The sequence below is a fragment of the Hyperoodon ampullatus genome (assembly GCF_949752795.1).
Source record: "Hyperoodon ampullatus genome assembly, chromosome: 10".
In the NCBI taxonomy this organism is placed as follows: Eukaryota; Metazoa; Chordata; class Mammalia; order Artiodactyla; family Ziphiidae; genus Hyperoodon; species Hyperoodon ampullatus.
The window spans coordinates 46521529-46540586 of record NC_136923.1 but is presented as its reverse complement, the minus strand read 5'-3'; the positions used below and the strand labels follow the sequence as shown (position 1 = coordinate 46540586).

The window sequence follows — 19058 nt, the reverse complement described above, 5'->3', positions numbered from 1 at the left end:
ATAGCTCTAAGAGTTTGTGTTTACAACACAGAGGACATCTTGGGGCCCCAAAGCTTTTTATTCTTAGAAGGAGCCTCAGAGATCCACCGCATGCAAAGATGACCAGTGCTCAGAGAGGAAAACCAACTTATCCAAAGTAATGCAATGAGTAAGGAGCAGTTGTAACTAGTGTAATCCTAGGCCTTGGCTGCTTTTATTAACAGGTCTCTGATTAGTTCTGAGTATCAGTGCTCCAGGGGAAGGAATTGTTTTCGGGAAATAGAGTAGCTGTAGTCCCAAAGATTGGATTTAGAGAAGCAGAGTGTAGTGGAAAGATCATAGGCTTTCCAGTATTTTGAGTAAGGAAGTTTTGGATGGAACAGTGGCTCTACCACTTGAGCCTTGGAGCTAGTTTTCCCTTCTGTCCAGTGTAGATTATGCCTACCCCATAGATGGTTATGAGCATTAAATAACATTATCAGTGTAAAAGTTCCTAGCACAGTGCCTGGCATATAATATTAGTTGCTATCAAATTCAGCCCTCTACTCTTCTTAGCTCCTAACAAGTGACAGACTTGACCTCTACCCTCTCCCTACCCCATCCCCAAGCAATGCGGAACCAAGGCACTTTCATGAACTACAAATGAAGTAACCAGTTCTCAAGTCCTGTGGCTGAAGGTGAATTCAGTAAGGGTGATATAACTCTATCTTGCCTTCTACATTTTTTTTTTAATTTATTTTAAATTTATTTTATTTTTGGCTGCGTTGGGTTTTCATTGCTGCGCGCGCGGGCTTTCTCTAGTTGCGGCGAGAGGGGGCTACTCTTCGTTGCGGTGCGCGGGCTTCTCATTGCGGTGGCTTCTCTTGTTGCGGAGCACGGGCTCTAGGCACACAGGCTCGGTAGTTGTGGCTCACGGGCTCGGTAGTTGTGGCTCACGGGCTCTAGAGCGCAGGCTCAGTAGTTGTGGCTCACGGGCTTAGTTGCTCCGTGACATGTGGGATCTTCCCGGACCAGGGTTCGAACACGTGTCCCCTGCATTGGCAGGTGGATTCTTAACTACTGCACCACTAGGGAAGCCCCTGTCTTCTGTATTTTGGATTTGAGGAGTGGGTAATGCCTTATGGTGAACCCTTGTGTTTGAATATTTGTGTGTCAAGTGAAACTTGTTTTGCTTGTTTAAATTACTATTTTGCAAGGCCTGGTCATTTAATGCTGTTTGTCTCTTCCCCTTTCTTTCTGTCTCTCTTTTGGAGGGAGGAGAAGTGTATGTGGCAGGGGTTTGAGAGAGGGTTAAGGATACAGGGATGAAAAGAAACCAGTTGGAACAAGGGGGCCCTCCAGCTAAGCACAGTCTTTTGTCGGTAAAATATGGATAATCTCTGACATGAGCAGTTTATAAATAGATGCTGAGAAAAGGATTTAGGAAATGGCAGAGGCAGACTAAAATATAATTTTGATAAAACCTAATAGTAACTAGAGTGCTATATTTGATTACTATTTCAGTTTCTATTTTTAAAAATTTCATTTATGTAAACCTCTTTTTTCCTCTCCAAGTAGAGATTTATCGTGGAAAAATTTTTATTAGTTTTAAAACTTAATTTTTTTTTACAAGTTTTATTTGTTTAAAAGTTTTTATTGAGGGCTTCCTAATATGTGCCAGACGTAGTGCCAGGTTACAGGGTCTGCTGGCCTGTAGAAGGAGCTAGTAAGACAGATTTGTATGTCGGGGTGAGCACTCTTAGGCTGCCTTTGTCCTTGTGTAATTGATAATATTTTTTCTGTAACTGTGACGTGATTTTCCAGATTCATGCCACTGCTTTCCTGTTTTAAACTGAATACTGGTTATCTGCAAGTGGCTTTTATTTTAATGAATTCAGAGATTATAGTACCTACCAGTTTAGAAATGTCATGTAGGAATGGAGCTGCTCCCTATAAAACATGCCCTTCAACATTCATGCATAAATCATCAGAATTACAGTTAATTAGCATAAAAGATTATTGTAGAGATATTTTAAAATGACATTTAAATGTAATTAAATTACATTTAAATGTAAAAAGCAAGTATGAGCATACTTTAAGTGATATAAAAACCTTAAGGTAATACTTTTTTTTTCTGTTTTTACTTTAAAGTAATTATACTGACAGGAAATTGCAGAGAGAGTACAGAGTATGATTGATAGACTGTATGATAATTGCAAGCTTAGTTTTAAAATAAACTATTTTCCAGAGTGACTGTACCATTTTACAGTCCTACCAGTAATGTGTGAGAGATCCAGTTCTCACACATTATGCACATCAAATGCTGTGCATGCTTGCCAGCATTTGATATTGTCACTTTAAATTACCTGCGCCAATAAGTATGTAGTATTATCTCATTGTGATCTTAAGTTGCATTTCCCTTAATAGCTAGTGATGCTAAACATCTTTTCACGTTCTTATTTGCCATTTCTATATCCTCTGGTGAAATGTCTGTTCATGTACTTTGTCCATTTTCTAACTGAATTATTTGTTTTATAACTGTTGAGTTTTGAGAGTTCTTTAAAAATTCTGGATATCTAGAGTCCTTTATTAGGTATGTGGTTTAAAAATATTTTTTTCCCGGTCTCTAGCTTTTCTTTTCATCCTCTTCACATGGACTTTTGCAGTGCAAAAGTTTTTAATTTTGATTAAATCCAATTTACTGTTTTTCTTTTATGGATTAAGCTTTTGGTGTCGTACATAAGAACTCTTCCCCTAAGTCCTGAAGATTTTCTCCTATGTTTTCTTCCACTTTTATAGTTTTACTTTTTACATTTAAATTTATGATATATTTTGATTATCATCAAAATAATGAGAGGTGTGAGATTAGGTCAAGATTCTCTTTTTTTTCTTTCCTTCCTTCCTCCCACCCTCCCTCCCTCCCTTCCTTCCTATAGATATTCATTGCTCCGCCACCATTTGTTGAAAAGACTATCCTTCCTCTATTTAATTGCTTTTGCACCATTGTCAAAAATTATTCGGCTGTTCTTGTGTAGGTCTGTTTCTGGGTTCTGTATTCTGTTTCATTGATCTGTGTGTCTGTCCCCCTGCCAGTACTGCACAATCTTGATTACTGTAGCTATACAGTAAATTGTGAAATAGGATAGTGAGGTACAGTCCACTTTATTCTATTTCAGAATTGTTTTAGCTATTTTAGCTTGTTTGCCCTTCCATATAAATTTTAGAATAATCTTATCTGTATCTACAAGCTATCTTGCTGATATTTTTACAGGAATTATATTGAACCTGTATATCACTTTGGGGGGAGAATTGATATCTTTACTATGTTGTGTCTCCCAATTAATAACATGATATATTTCCTTATTTATTTAGGACTTCTTTGATTTCTTTCAGCAACGTTTTGTAGTTTTCAGCATACAAGTTCTATACATGTTTTGTTAGATTAACACCTAAGTATTGCATTAAAGAAAGTATAGCTTTATTGAGATCATTTTTTGGATGATTGTCAGTGGTATTTTATTTTTAATTTTGGTTTCTATGTGTTTATTGCTGGTACGTAGGAAAAGAATTGATTTTGTATGTCGGTCTTATATTCTGCAACCTTGTTGAGCTCATTCATTTTAGGAGTTCTTTTTTAGTAGGCTCTTTGGCATTTTCCATGTAGACAATTATGCCATCTGCAGATAGGAATAGTTTTATATCTTCCTTTTCTATCTCCTGAGACTTTTCACATTTTTACCCTTTAATGGAAAGTGTGGGGAGATGGGACAAATGGGCTGAGTATGGTCTGTTGCCCGGTAGACTAATTTTTCTTTTTGCCGTCTCTTATTTTTATACCACTGCAGTTTCTTCATGTATAAAATGGGAATAATTATCCATTCATCCATTACAGATGGAAAAGCTATAAAGTATAGCTTTATTGAGATCATTTTTTGGATTTTAAATGGTATTTTATTTTTAATTTTGTATTGGAGACAGTGCTTGGTGTGGATTTGAATGTGGGGGAGATCAGAGGAGTGTAGATACAGGCGAAGAATGCACAGAGGCACAAAGGTGAAGAGAGTAGTGTACATCCTGGGGCTCCTGTTTCCTACAGCTCGTGGTAATTGAGATGCCAAGTTACATCCCTAGTGTTCTTTGGGAGAAAAGTCCACCAGTGCCCATACCTGTTAATATGCTATCCAGGTAGAGGATCTGACAACAGGATCTGTGAAACAGGATGTGTAGATCCATAGAAAGATGCATCAAAGCTGTAATAGCCTCCTCACTAATCCCTGGTTGCAGGGCTGCCACATGCAGAGGTGCAGTTTATGCCCTGTACGAGCACCTGCAGAGTTAGTAGATGGGGGCTGACACCCAGCTAGGCTCTGCCAGCAGAACTGGTCCAGGGCTGTTTCTACCCCGAGAAGCACCTTGTTCTAATTTGCCACAGGTGCCATGAGGCCTCAGAATCTGTCTCCTTTTGTTGCTTAATGGTGGTCACATATCATGGCTAAAACTTTAGTATCTTATTTGCTAAGTGACTTCCTTTAGCCATCTGTAGGAACTCTCATCATTTTGAAGACTGGCTGTGTGTCAAATGTGCAGAAATTCAGTAGGACATACTATCCTCTCTGTTTTATTTTTGCCTTCTGCTTTCCTTGCTGCCAGCTTTAGGTTAGATGCTCAGAAGCCCTCCACTTCAGGTGAGGATATGGCAAGTAAACTGCTCAGCACCTACCTCGCTGGATGACCTGAAATGCCCAGGTCCCTGGACCCCAACCCTGCTGCATCAGTGTCAGGCTCTTCCTGGCCCTTTGGGACCATCTTGCTACCTTTGTCCTGCTTCCCACTGTCACTGCTGTTGCTCCTGAGCCGTTCTGGTTTCTGTTCCCTCATCCCAGTTGGTTTAATTCTGCAAATGGAGAGATTCATTAGAGAGAAGGAAAAGGAGGATTACAAGTGAAGAAGAGACAGGGAGGCTAATGGAGGGAGGACAATTGGGAGTGACATAGCAGTAGAGGGCAGGGAAATAAAAATAAAAGCCACATGTACATTTGTGGTGGGGGTGAGGGTGAAATAACCCAGAGTGAACATTTCAAGGGCGGTGGTGTCCCTGGCTCATCACCCGGCCCTCAGTAACAAGGTGACCTTCCTTCCTCAGGTGTCCTCATGACTTCTCTTGTGGACCATGTCCATGATCCTTTTTGCCTGTGTGGTTAGGGTGAGGGATGGACTGCCCCTCTCGGCCTCCACTGACTTCTACCACAGCCAAGATTTTCTGGAATGCAGGAGACGGCTCAAGACTTTAGCCTTGCGACTGGCCCAGTATCCAGGTCGAGGTTCTGCAGAAGGACTTGACTTCAGTATCCAGTAAGCAAGCATGTTCACTGTTCAAGAACATCTTAACCGCGTGCAGAGGTGACATTATGCTGATCACACTGTGTGTTAAAAGCGGGTCTCACATCAGACAGCAGTCCAAGGTTGTGTGTATTTACAATAGAATCAAAGGGACTCAAGCACTGTTGCCCCAACTCTCACCTTTCTTTCTTTCCTTTTTTTTTTTTTTGTAATTAGTTTTTATTGGAGTATAGTTGCTTTACAATGTTCTGTTAGTTTCTACCATACGGCAAAATGAATCAGCTGGCAGAGCGGCCGTGAGCATCGGCAGGCCCTGGTCACCCAGTCTTCATGCCTTTAGTTTGGTAGTTTTTTCTGCATTAGGTGCAGGGTGGAAAAAAGGTGAGTCGAAAGGAGATGCTAGATTAAAATGTCAGGAAAGGAAAAGGGCGAGAGTGAGGAAGCCAAGAAAATCAGAAAAAAGACTTGACTTAGAGTTCTTGCCTTCAGTTTTTGCTTTTTGAATTTTTTCACTTCTTAAACATTTTAAAGTGAAAAATGTTTATATGACAGGAGCAGGGGAGTAAAAATGAGCATAAGTAGGTCCCTCTTCTCAAGGAACTCCAGGTCTACTAAAGGGACAAGATAAATATATAACTGAATATTACACAGTGGGGCAAATGCTCCAGTGGAAGTAGGAATCAAGTGGTTACAATAATCATGGAAATAAGAGCTAATATGATTGTTTTCCATGGGCCAGGCACTACTCTAAGTGCTGTATGGGCTTATGAGGTAGATAATGGTATTATACCTGTTTTACAGAGGAGGAAACTAAGGTTAAACAGCTTCCCTAAGGTTAGACTGGTAGTAAATGGTAGAGCCAGGATTTGAATGGAGGCAACCAGGCACCAAAGTCTGCTCCTCATGTGTCATGTGTTATGTCATTTCTTATACTAGGGGTTAGAGTAAAAAGCCATTCTACGGAGGGATGGGGCAAGGCAGGTTTCAAAATCTCAAAATGGCTTGTTATAGATTTTACATCATTGTTTTCCAGAATTTAGGTCTTCATTTACCAAGTTCTTTTTGTTCCCCTTGAATAGTAAAAATTTTTTTTTTTTTTGCGGTACGCCGGCCTCTCACTGTTGTGGCCTCTTCCGTTGTGGAGCACAGGCTCCGGACGCGCAGGCTCAGCGGCCATGGCTCACGGGCCCAGCCGCACCGCAGCATGTGGGATCTTCCCGGACCGGGGCACGAACCCGTGTCCCCTGCATCGGCAGGCGGACTTTCAACCATTGTGCCACCAGGGAAGCCCCTAATAGTAAATTTTTGATTGACCTGATAAGGTGGCATCCTTTCAGAGGAATTCAGTCTCAGAATTAGGAAAACAAAAGGAAAAGTCCAGGCCTAATTCCAGGCTTGGTGGTATTGTCAGGTGAGAAGGGTCGTGGCCTGAAGAGGGATCCAGATGGTAGGCATATGAAGCTGTCACCCTGTGGTATGGGCTCTGGGTGCTCAGGAGCAAAAGCTGAGCTGCATCTGCCCACATCTACAGCTCCTTTCTCTGGGTGCCTGAAACCACCTTCCTTGGTGGTCCCTTCCTCATTATGCTGTGATTATCTAACAGTCTATGCGAACTTCGTGCTGTACCTCAAATAGGAAACCTTTTCTCTGTTCAAACAAACAAACAAACAGAAAAACCTATCACTTCAAATGAAGTTCTGGGTACTTCAGTCATTTTTTGAAAAGTAGAATGTAAAATGTTCTACTCATTTGTATTTTGACTTAAATATTCACCATTATTTTCACAGAGGAAACCAAGGCTTTTGTTCCTTACAGGTGAGCGGTCCCATAGCTTAGTTAATAATAAATAAGTTAGAGTGATCACACATTGTCAGTGGCAAATGCCACTATACATTTTAGAGGAAGTATAAGAAAGGCACGGTCCCCGGCAGGTCTAGCTGAAGAGATGCAACAGACAGCTCCAGGACTATTCAAGGCCCAGCAGATCCACAGTTGAGGCAACATGGCGTCTGGGTGCAGGATGTGAATACATGGGTCTGTTCCCTGGTAACGCAGATGACACTCTTTTGTTCCAGCTTCTCTTCTTCGAGGGATGTAGCCTGCATGGCTATCTGCTCCCGCCAGTGTCCAGCAGCCATGGCCTTCTGCTTCCTGGAGACCCTTTGGTGGGAATTCACAGCTTCCTATGACACCACCTGCATTGGCCTAGCCTCGAGGCCATACGCCTTTCTCGAATTTGGTTCGTAACCCTCTTCGTATTGATTGTTCTCTCTTGCGGCATTGTATGTGTAGAATTTCCAGTTTGGATTTGGCTTTGACCGTCAGGGAAAACCACTGGAGGTGCTGTAACATGTCACTGGAGAACAGCCTTATACAATGAGATTTCACAGCAGTGGAAGGGGCCTGCAAGCTTGGAGGTTCAACACTCTGGCTTTTCATCTCTCCAGAGCCTGGGGCAGGGTGGAAGAATGGCAAAACCTGTATCTTATTCTGGAGTAGGCGTCAGCAAACTGTGGGCCAAGGGTCTGTTTTTTTGTAAATAAAGTGGAACATAGCCGTGCTTATTCTGTTACTAATGGGTTGTCTGTGGCTGCTTTTGCCCTTCCCTGGCAGAGGTGAGCCGTTGTGATGGACCATCTAGGGCCCATAAGCCTAAAACATTGACTCTCTGGCACTCTGAGAACACTGCCAACCCCTGCTCTAGAGCAGCACTGCTCAAGGGTGGTACCCATTCTTCCAGCATGAGGGACGTACAGAGAGTGAGAATAAGAGTTTAGAAATTCTTACAGTAATTTGGCACTCCTGTGATATTTTCAGTTGTATTTTATCAAAGTATCTGTCTGCAACCATTTGGAAATAAGAAAAAACTGGTCCTCCATGCAGAGGTTTGAGGAGCACAGCTCTGCAAGAGGATACTCCTTTTCTAGGCCCTGCCAGAGAGGCGGTGTGGAGGCTCAGGGCTTTGGAACACAGCAGGGTAGTTATAGCGTATGCTATCAGTGTCTGTCAGCCGTGATTCAAGTCATTTTGAGATCCTGGAGAGGAGGAGTAGAGGTGGGAGTTGGGGGACACTCTCTGGTCTCAATGTAAATCGCCATGGTCCCTGTGATGCTCTTGAATGAGGGGCTGGCAGCATTTGGTACTCAGGGTCAGGTGCAGGGCTGGCACCTGGAAGTGTTGCCACTTATGCTTCTGGCAGCTACTGCTCACATCCCCTCATGTGGTCTCTGGCTGGCCCATCAGTGATGGGGCCAGCACCCCCTTTTGGTGTCACCCAAAGGTGCTGGGGAGCTCCCTGATACTCGGGCCCCAGCCTGGTAGCCCTGTGACATAGACCATGAGTCCTGCCTGAGTCTCCCTGTGAGGATTGGTCCAACTGCCGCTCTCAGCCCCACTTCTTCTTCTGAAGGGCACGCTGTCCCCAGTCGGACCACAGCTGCAGCATCCCTTGGCTGTTATTTGATTGGCAGCTGGTAGACCTGTGTTCTTCTCTCCCCCCATCTCTGCATGCGCCTTCCTTCCAAAGCGGTGGGCTTGGTCTCACAGGAGACCCTTCCCAGCATCACGTTTATTCATTATTGAGTGCGAGTAGAATATAAGTAAAAGTATGGGGATATTAGAATTATACATGATTTTGCTTTGCCAATATGTATGAAACTTCACTTCAAATACTTATTAAAACTTGGTAATGGTTAATACTAATATAAATAAAAGAATTAAAACCAGTACCTTTCAGATATATAATCCTAGTTTGCAAAACATACAATGATTTGTAATTTTTTTTTTAAATTATTTGTATATTTATTTATTTATTTATTTATTTATTTTTGGCTGTGTTGGGTCTTCGTTTCTGCACGAAGGCTTCCTCTAGTTGCGGTGAGCGGGGGCCACTCTTCATCACAGTGCGCGGGCCTCTCACTGTCAGCGGCCTCTCTTGTTGTGGAGCACAGGCTCCAGACGCGCAGGCTCAGTAGTTGTGGCGCACGGGCTCCAGAGCGCAGGCTCAGTAGTTGTGACTCACGGGCCTAGTTGCTCTGCGGCATGTGGGATCCTCCCAGACCAGGGCTCGAACCCGTGTCCCCTGTGTTGGCAGGCAGATTCTCAACCACTGGGCCACCAGGGAAGCCCTGATTTGTAATTTTTTTCACACACCTTTTCTTGGGATAATCAGGTCAAAGATGACTGTCCCCATTTTTCTATCTTAGAAATATTCTGTGAATGGCCCAGGATTGTACTATGAGTCGTGGCTGAGCTAAGACTCAAGCCTCTGTCCCCTGACTCCCTTGCCACTGAGGTTCTGATGGACAGACTGTCACGTTTTAATTATTCTGCTTTGAAGAGATTGATGAGACCAGTCCTGATATGTACTAATCATTTGACCTTCATGTGTAGTTGACAGTCTTCAGAGTCTGGCTGACTTATTAGCTTGCTTAGAAACGTAAACTTCATTGTGTACGTATTGTCTTATAACATCCATTGTAATGAAGACACTCAGCTTGGGTTGCTCTCTTCACAGACAGCGTCATTCAGAAAGTGAAGTGGCATTTTAACTATGTAAGTTCCACCCAGATGGAGAGCAGCTTAGAAAAAATTCAGGAGGATCTCAAGTTCCAGCCTCCAGTGGTTCTCACTCTGGAGGACACAGATGTGGCTAACGGGGTGATGAACGGTCACCCACAGATGCACTTGGAGCCTGGTAAGTGGCCTGCTGCTCTCTGACGTTGATAAAGATGAGGTGAGATTGTGTATTTCAAATGCACAGTGACTGTTTTAGTAGGAAGGTGTTTGGGTGGGGGGCAGTGTATAAAATACCTGGGGAAAAACATGGGCTGATCTTGTTCCAGGTGGCTGTTATAAAAAACTCAACTGTTGTGACCAGTGAGTCGATCTGAAGAGAGGCAACTCTTTTGACGAAATTCAGGAGAAGAGTGACTTGGCAGGTTGTTTTCTTAACCAGGGTGAAATCTGCACATTTAAATGGTGTAAAGGAGATTTTCACTCTCTTTTGCTGGAAGTCACTTATTGAACTGTACAGATTTGTACATTCTCTCTCTCTCTCTCTCTCTCTCCTTTTTTCCTTTGACAGTGAGTCCTTATCTCATCATTTAGTGAAACATTGGGGATCTCCACTGAGAAACCCCTGCTCCTTGATGGAGGGAGTGGAGGGCTATGGGGATGAGAGTGGGCAGGGGCCAGAGCCAGGGCTTCTAGACCTCTCACTCTCTGCTTCTCTGTGGGACCCGGGAACATCCCTCTATCCCTTTGGATTTCCAAGTCCTTATCTGAGGAATGAGGTGTTAATGAACATGCTCACAGTGCCCTGGCATCCGTGACTTAGTCTGGCATTAACACCAGTAGCCACTCAATGCCTAGCACATAGCAAAGCATGCTTTTTTGCATTCCTTGTTTACAGTTACACACAATTAAACCAACCTTTAATTAAAGTGAATATTTACATTCCAAGGATTCTGTAACGGTGTAAAAGCTGAATCCTTCCCTGGAAGACAGAACCATCTACATTATAACGGTCTAATTACTTTGTTTTAACAGTTTTATACTAAACTCATTGCTTGAATTTTGAAAGTGGTGTATTTAAAATGTTCACATTTTTGGCTTAACTTTGTGTTTCGATTTGATCTGTTTCAACCAGTAAATTCCTGGATTGGCTCTTATGCCATTCAATAAGTTGTTGTAATTTATATTGGGATTGAACTTAACTTTTGTGCAAGGAAGACTGGGTAATCAGACCCCAAGCTTTTCCTTTGCCGTATCTGTAGACAGGGTAACTTTGTGATGTATGTTTTGTTTTATAAACACTTAGACAAGAGGAGAAGACCCAGAAAGTGTCAACTTGCCTATCTTTCTAGGATGTTTTACTCTGCTTTGACTCACCCTATTGTTCCAAGGCTAGAACCTTTACAGGTAGCATGCTCTGTTCTAACAGAAACTTTGAATTGCTCAGTGGAAACTCTAACACACTAACAATAGGCATCAGTTGGGTTGTGGCTAGATATTTGTGTGTGTGTGTATGCCTGTATGGGAAATGTAAGGACAAGAAAGGATGATTTAAAAGGAGCATAGCAAGGGAATGGGTGGGACACTATTTAATTGAGTGAACCAGAATCCGTTTCAGCAGTTATCTTTAAAGAGAGAATGATCATTTGTCCTAATTAGAGTTCCAGAAACAGCTTGTAGCTGAAATAATCAATGTTTCCCTCCTCTTCCCAATAATTTTGGAATTTAAAAAAGTGCATTTGCTGTGAATTGTTCCAGAAGCACACATGACACTGAATGTTGTCCTCGTCAGAAAAAGAATGGAACATTTTACAAGCTGAGGGTTGAGCTGTGTAATAGAAATGCTTCAGGATTTGACAACCAATTTACAGCTAAAGCCATAAACTGCTTTAAATCAGGATTTCTCAGACTTAGCCCTATTGACATTTTGTACTGGAAATTCTTTGTTGTGAGGGCTGTCTTGTGCATTGTAGGATGTCTAGAAACATTCATGGCCTCCACCCATGATAGATGCCAGTAGCAACCCGTCCCCAGTGGGGACAACCCAAAACATCTCTAGACACTGATTGAGGGGCCATATCATCTCTGGTTGAGAACCACTGTTTTAAATAGAAAGGAAATGAAGCACTTGAAAAATCTGTGCTTGCTCAGAGAAGTGGCCTCTTTCTGGAAGAAATTCACCTTGGATTCCCAAATCCATTCTGTCCTTCATTTCTTGCCTTTTCCCCCTCTAACTACAGCTGCTTTTTAAATTAATACGTTTGCAGTTGTGTGTTTAACATAATAAACCTTTTCATTAGCAGAGGTCTAGTTAATATCTTTATTTTTCCTTCATGTGGAAATTATTTTCACTAGACACTTGTCGTTTTTCATTGTGAAGCTCCTAATTTCCGAATGGAACCTGTGACAGCCCTGGGCATCCTCTCTCTTATTCTCAACATCATGTGCGCTGCTCTGAACCTCATTCGTGGAATTCACCTCGCAGAACATTCTTTACAGGTAACATTTTCTATACATTTTAAATCAGAAGACACATGATGGCAGAAACGGATGGGGATATATATTATTTATAAGGTTATTACGTACTACATATTAAAAATTGAAGTAAAATTTTTACTTCTCGTTTTATTCTTTGTCTTAAGTTGAACAAATATGAAACTTGCTCTTTTGTATCTGTTTTCCTAAGATGCCAAAGGGCCCTCCTGGGTTATTGGTGAGAAATGGAAAACTTGCTTCAGGGACATCAGGCCACCCCATGGCTCTGGGGACTCCAGGAGTCACTGTGGGGGCTGGATTGTTCATCCAGGGCAGAAGTTTAATGCTTAGGTTTTAACGTTCAGGCCCTTTTTTCCCCTGGGGAGAGTGCCCTCATAGTCTGATTTATATCATTCAGATACCAGCTTCCTGGTGTCTTTGGCAAAAGAACAGTGTCACTGCGAAGTTGATTCGCCAGCCTGCTCATCTCAAAGCACGTTTCTACTTCAGTGCTTTTTAAATATTATTTTTAAATTTTGAAGTATTTCCAACACTTTAAGAAAAAGTATGGAACCACTATGAACATGAACAGATAGATGTTACTATTAAAAACAGAGCCGTAATGCTCGCACCGAGGCACATGGTGGCTAAAGTCTGAAGCGCAGCTTAGACTGAATCTCAGGTGGCTTATGGGGACTGAAGTGTTTGGGGAACAGCAGCAGGCCTGGGCCATGAGTGGTGGCTGGCTGTTTCCACACCCCGTCTTTGGCCAATGTGTGGTGTGGTTCCCACTCTTATTGTTTATGACGACTCATAAGCAGATGCTCATCAAGTGTCTGTATGCACTAGAACAGGTGTTCGTTGGTCAAGACATAGTCCCTGAGTTGGGGCACATAGCAGAGTGCGACAGCATCACTAAGGAGGTGGCAGTACCGGGGGGTGGGAGGAGTTGGGGAAAGCTTAGCACTTACAGATGAGTTGGATTTTGAGAGGTGGCAGGGCTGGGGGTGGGAGCATTCCAGGTTGAGGGCTCAGTACACATGCATGGGGACTGGAGGGCGCTTAGTGTGTCCAGGCGATTCAGAAGGATTTCATGTCACCCGCTGGTGTGATGCGTGAATGGGGGCTTATTTCTCATGCAGCCAGGGATTTTGTACTGTCAGCCATACCAGACCCAATGCGGAGTAAAGCACTTCACGTCATAGTGTTTCATGTCCTCTAAATATTCCTTTCCTTGTGTTCCTCACATTTGTCTTAGGTTGCACATGAAGAAATTGGAAATATTCTGGCTTTTCTTATTCCTTTTGTAGCCTGCATTTTCCAGGTGGGTGAAACGTTGATGTTTTAGTGAGTGGGTTAAACCCATGGCCTTATTTTGTTCTGTTGGAATCATCAACAAGTTTCTAGATCCTGCTTTTGTTCCACCAAGGCCTTGGTTCAAATCATGGATATAGTACCAGCCCTTAGTGGGAGGACCCTCCACCCATCCTGCCCAGTCCTCTCATTTTACAGAGAAAAGACCTTTGGGCTCAGAAAGAGAAAGCCACTTGCCCTAGACCTCAGGGCCTTTGACAGTGCAGGACAGAAACCAGGAATTTGAACTGGGCTCCCAAGAAACGAGGGGTGAGACTGCAGTGGGGATTGGGTTGGGCCTGACCAGTATGAGGCAGGGTCCTGCCTCGTGCTTATTGTCGGGGTGTCCAAGTACAGAAATGTCCTTCTGCAGAAGTGACACCTATGTATGTGTGTTTCTTTTTTTTTTTTATAAGCAGATATTCATTTTAAATTATTATTTATTTATTTATTTATTTATTTATTTTTGGCTGTGTTGTGTCTTCGCTTCTGTGCGAGGGCTTTCTCCAGTTGCGGCGAGCGGGGGCCACTCTTCATCGTGGCGCGCGGGCCTCTCACTATCGTGGCCTCTCTTGTTGCGGAGCACAGGCTCCAGACGCGCAGGCTCAGTAGTTGTGGCTCACGGGCCTAGTTGCTCCACGGCATGTGGGATCTTTCCAGACTAGGGCTTGAACCCGTGTCCCCTGCATCGGCAGGCAGATTCTCAACCACTGAGCCACCAGGGAAGCCCCTGTATATGTGTTTCTTTTCAAACACAGGACTAGGTTAAAAATTTTGTTGTTTTTAATGGTAATACCATCTGAGTCAAATCTGTCCTTAGGAAATGAAACAAAAATTATGACACTAACTAGAGCCCTTTGATTATTAGTTATTTTCAAATAAGCTGTGTACTTAAGGAGTGGGGTAAAAAGGAGCTTTTGAATCCCCTATAGGCAGAGTTAATTCTAGTAAAAACCTGACTCTCTTTCCTCATCCTCCACCTGGACTAGGATTTTAGTACCTTTTCTGCATGTTTAAGCTTCTTCTTCTTCTTTTTTTTTTAAATGAAAAGTTCTGTTCTCAGGGCACTTCCTCTCTCTCCTGCATACATCCTAGATGACCTGTTTTTAAGAATTACCTGATTGTGCAAAAAGAAAATTTCATCCCAAGATTGAAAATGCACTCATTTTTTTAGAAAACAAGTCTCTAAGACCTTGGGTGTTGCCAGGAGAAGTTTCCTGGAGCCTGCATTTCAGGGCTGCAGGTATCTTACAGTTCCACCTTCATCCCCTCAACTGCAGTCTTACTTGGATAATTCTTTTGATGGGGAACTCTCTCCTTCCCCCCCTGAGCTTTTGTCAGATTGTTTGTGTTTTGAGAATGTGTCTTTTTTTTAAAAAACACAAAAAAAACACCCAACATTGAACCAAAAAATGATTTCCACCTTTTGCAGAACAAGAATGGCTTCTTTCTGTGTGATAGCCCTACAGGAAATATCAGTCACTCTCCCTGCTATAAGACCTTTCCCTGAGTTAGATATGCTTTTTTTTTTTTTAGGCTGTGCCACTCGGCATGTGGGATCTTAGTTCCCTGGCCAGGGATCAAACCTGTGCACCCTGCAGTGGAAGCATGGAGTCTTAACCACTGGACCGCCAGGGAAGTCCTCAGAGATGCTTTTGAAGACATAACAAGGAGGCTGTCTAGGGAACAGTGGCCCCCTATGCAGTTGTAACTCAGGAAAAGCTTAAATAGTAAAAGCACAGCTTCTCTCAGCAGCTTTCTCACCTGTTATGACCCCCCTTAAGGAAAATTCATTTGGAGGCCTGTCGATCTTGTTAGGGTGTTCTGGCCTGGCTGTCTACCCCTGACCTGCATGTCTTCTTTCTCTACAGCACAGCCTGGGCATTTCTGTCTGTCTTTCTTGAATTCTTTCAAGAGTGCTATGTTCTAGTTCCTCCTGTGATGTCTTTTTCACTTTTCTTATCTGTTCCAAATCCCCACTTCCATCCAGTGATTAACAGCAGCTGATCCAGTGAGTCCAAGCTCCACTGTAACGGATTCAGTTTAATAAGCTAATGTGTATGAGGTGACACTGCGTGGCAGGTACGATAAGTGAATCTTGCATCTGACCTTGGCCATTTCATTATCTCTGATGGGACTTCCTCTTCCGGTGTCATTTCAGTGTTATTTGTACCTGTTCTACAGTCCAGCCAGGACGATGAAGGTGGTGCTGATGCTGCTCTTTATTTGCCTGGGCAACATGTACCTGCATGGGCTGAGGAACCTCTGGCAAATCCTCTTCCACATAGGAGTGGCTCTCCTGTCTTCATATCAGATACTGACAAGGCAGCTTCAGGAGAAGCAATCTGACTGTGGAGTGTGAGGATGACATCATGGGATGAACGGATCCTTTGATTTTCTTGTGAAGGTCATCGGTGTTCCCCTTTTTGCTTCTCGACTTCACCTTAAGTTTCCACCCTTGAAGTTCCTTTCAACCAAAGCGGATTGATCCCGAGAGCTGAGATTTCTCATAGGTGCAGTCGAAAGCATGAGATTGCTTGACATCCAGTTCCAGTTTTGTGCTGAGGGTTACTGCAGAATCTCCAGTTCAGCACGATTACTTCGGACAGCAGAATCTGGGGGCTTATTCAGAAAGAGCACTATTGGAAGACCAAAATGGAATTATTTTGGTCTTTTAAATTGAGTGATGCAATAAACCACTAGATTCAATAACAGTAGTTTAAAGTAATTGGCAGTTGTCTCTGAGGAACCACTTAAAAATCTGTATCAGCTTTTCAGTCTAAATGTGACTTGGTTAGTTTTTTTTTTTTGAGGGCCAGTAGAGGGTGAATCAAAAACTTTAAAAAGTGGTTTATAACTATAAGATGGATAAATTTTGTTTACATTTTTTGATAACTTAGGTCTGATATGATACCTTTAGAATATTTAAATATATATTAGATATAAGTTGAACATGGCTTCACTTAGGGTAAGGACAAACTTAAGCTGAGAAAATGTTAAGAAAGCTGAATTTATTAAATTTATATATAACCTTTTATGGTAGTGGGATTGTAGGGATACAGAGATGTTTTGTATTTATTTGCAGGGTATATCTGAATATTTTAAAAATTGAGTAACCAGTGCTACCGGATCATTAACTTATAAGCATGAGCAGAAATGAGAATATCAGGATTCCTTGCAGTTGGCCACAAACTAGAGTAGGCAAGTCACACATATTCATACGGTGGCACTTTGCAGTCACAGGTGGGAGAGGCTGCTGTCATCAGCCTTTTAGGTGGCAGCCGAATACCTGTCACTTTAATCATGTAATTTGATACTTGACCCTGTGTACTTGTTCTCAGAAGATCTCCCAAATTAATTACTCCTCCGCACCTTTCCCACTCATCTTAATTAGGTTAAGGGCCTCATTGTTTTATGAACAAGAGTTAAGTGTGTGTTAACTTTTTTAGAGCTTTATAGCTTATAAAGCTTTATAATTAACCCTGTGCTCTGAAAAGTTACCTTTCTTTCTCTCATTGTCAAAATATTGACTGATTACAGTTTTCCAAAATTTAGATCTGAATATGATTCCTGAGGTCTCTAGAAATTTCAGACTGGGTTGCCCAGTACCATTCAGGAGGCCATTTTGGAAGCTTGCCCTTTGGATTGTTCTTCATAGAAGTCCAGAGTCTGAATAGCTCCACCACAATTGCATAGAATACTTTGGGTTGAATTATGTGATCTTGATAAATTAAAAAATCCTGTTTTGGTAGTTTTTAATGGTCAAAAACTGTTGCAAGAGTTATTGAGCAGATGGGGAAAGCAAGGATGTCATTTTAGGGAATTCAGTTGTACTTGGTCATTACTGGTGGTGAATTGTTATTGAGCTACCTTGGTGTCACTTAAAAGTCCATGTGACTATGAACTGTGTTGGGAAAATGTTGCCATGGTAATTTTATTTTCTTATAATAGAATTTCCTATTCTTAATCAAACAAAGTATCTGGATATGAAAGTTATGCTGGCAACATCCTCAGATGTAAACTTCAGAGTTGTCTCTCCACTGATTTTGCATCTGCATAATTTTCTGCATAGCCAGCAGGTGGATTTTCAGGCTTTCCGGGACATACTTTTAGACAGATGGTGAAATAGGATGGGAAGCTAAGGAGGGGAGACAAATCTTTTTATATTAGAAGCACACACACAAAGCTTTAAAAGTTGATTAGAACAGCTTACCCAATGTATTGTTTTCTTTTTGAGCCCGTGTGCTATTGGTGTTGCCATGTAGCCCTGTACTCCAGATGGTCTGGGGTCTGAGCCTGTGATCCACATTCAGCAAGTAGTGAAGAACAATCCTTGCAGAGGAGACCCTCCTGGTGAATGCCTCCTGCCCTAGTGGAGAGGTTATTCACACCTGGTTGAATGTGGTCTGAATCCGTTAACATCTATATGGGGTTTGAGATTTACTTTTGCAAACAAAAGGGAAAAGATGCAGTCGACAACCGCTGCAAAATAATGACCTCATAAACGTTCTTTAACTGAAATCCAGCTAAGAGCAGTCTCAGTTCACTGGTGGTAGAAGCTAATGATAGGAAAGGCATTCTGGAGATTTTATCCAAGGGAAATCCCAGGCTCAGGGGTTGACTTGGTTCAGGCCTGGAGTTTTGTAGCCCTGTGTCATCCTTGATGCTAGAAAGTTGACCCCCACGTTACCCTCACTCCGCCACACACCTTTGTTTTAGCTGTTCTAGCACCTTGATTTTCTCAGACGTTAACCGATCTCACAGGGCTGGATCCTGGGATAGATGAGATAATGTTGGAAAAACCTTAAAAGTGCCTTCGGGTGTCGGATGTGGCAAGATCTTGAGCATCAGTGTGTGAGGTGTCCCATCTGCTGTATCTGGGCGGGGATGTGGCTCAGTGCTCTCTGGCAGGGGCCAAGTCCAAGGGTTCCCATTCCAGAAGTGTGCTAGTGTGGGAACCACATAGACTCTGCTTTTCTTTCCCCAGCCTAGCCTGACTGTGACGAGGGCCATGCCTGGGTTTCCTCTCGGTACTAGAGGCCTCACTGCCCTCAGCGGGAAGAAGGTGACCATAGGCTCCTGGTTTTGCTTCTCCAGCTGGCACCCCTTTTATCTGTGAATCAAGGCCCAACATTTTAAAGCTCTTCAAGGGTTGGGGAAAAGGGTATTGGAAGGAGAGCTGAAATTAGAACGTTTAGCATCATTGCTACCAACCCCGCCTTGAGCTCCCTGTTCTTCTCCTAGGTGCCTCTGTTCAGGTCTCCCCTGCCTCTCTTTCCACTTCTGCCCCCCACATTCCAGTCCTGGGGACCGAGGCTGAAACTGGAATCTCTGGAGGGACGGGGAAGCCACCTTTCATCGTAACAGATAGGGCGGGTCCAGGAGCTTCAGAGAGGGCACGGATGGCCCCGAAGCCC

General features: G+C 42.9%; 1 protein-coding gene across 1 annotated transcript; it reads left to right on the top strand.

Annotated features, from left to right (window-relative positions):
• Positions 1 to 5128: 5128 nt before the first annotated feature.
• On the top strand, positions 5129 to 16335 carry SEC22C (SEC22 homolog C, vesicle trafficking protein; the record flags this gene model as incomplete). The annotated part of the gene is made up of 6 exons (XM_079713551.1): positions 5129 to 5310; positions 7374 to 7541; positions 9819 to 9994; positions 12194 to 12312; positions 13547 to 13612; positions 15803 to 16335. 6 exons carry the CDS (start codon positions 5129 to 5131, stop codon positions 16001 to 16003), a joined length of 912 nt encoding a protein of 303 aa, XP_079569677.1. The 3' UTR covers positions 16004 to 16335.
• Positions 16336 to 19058: the final 2723 nt, after the last annotated feature.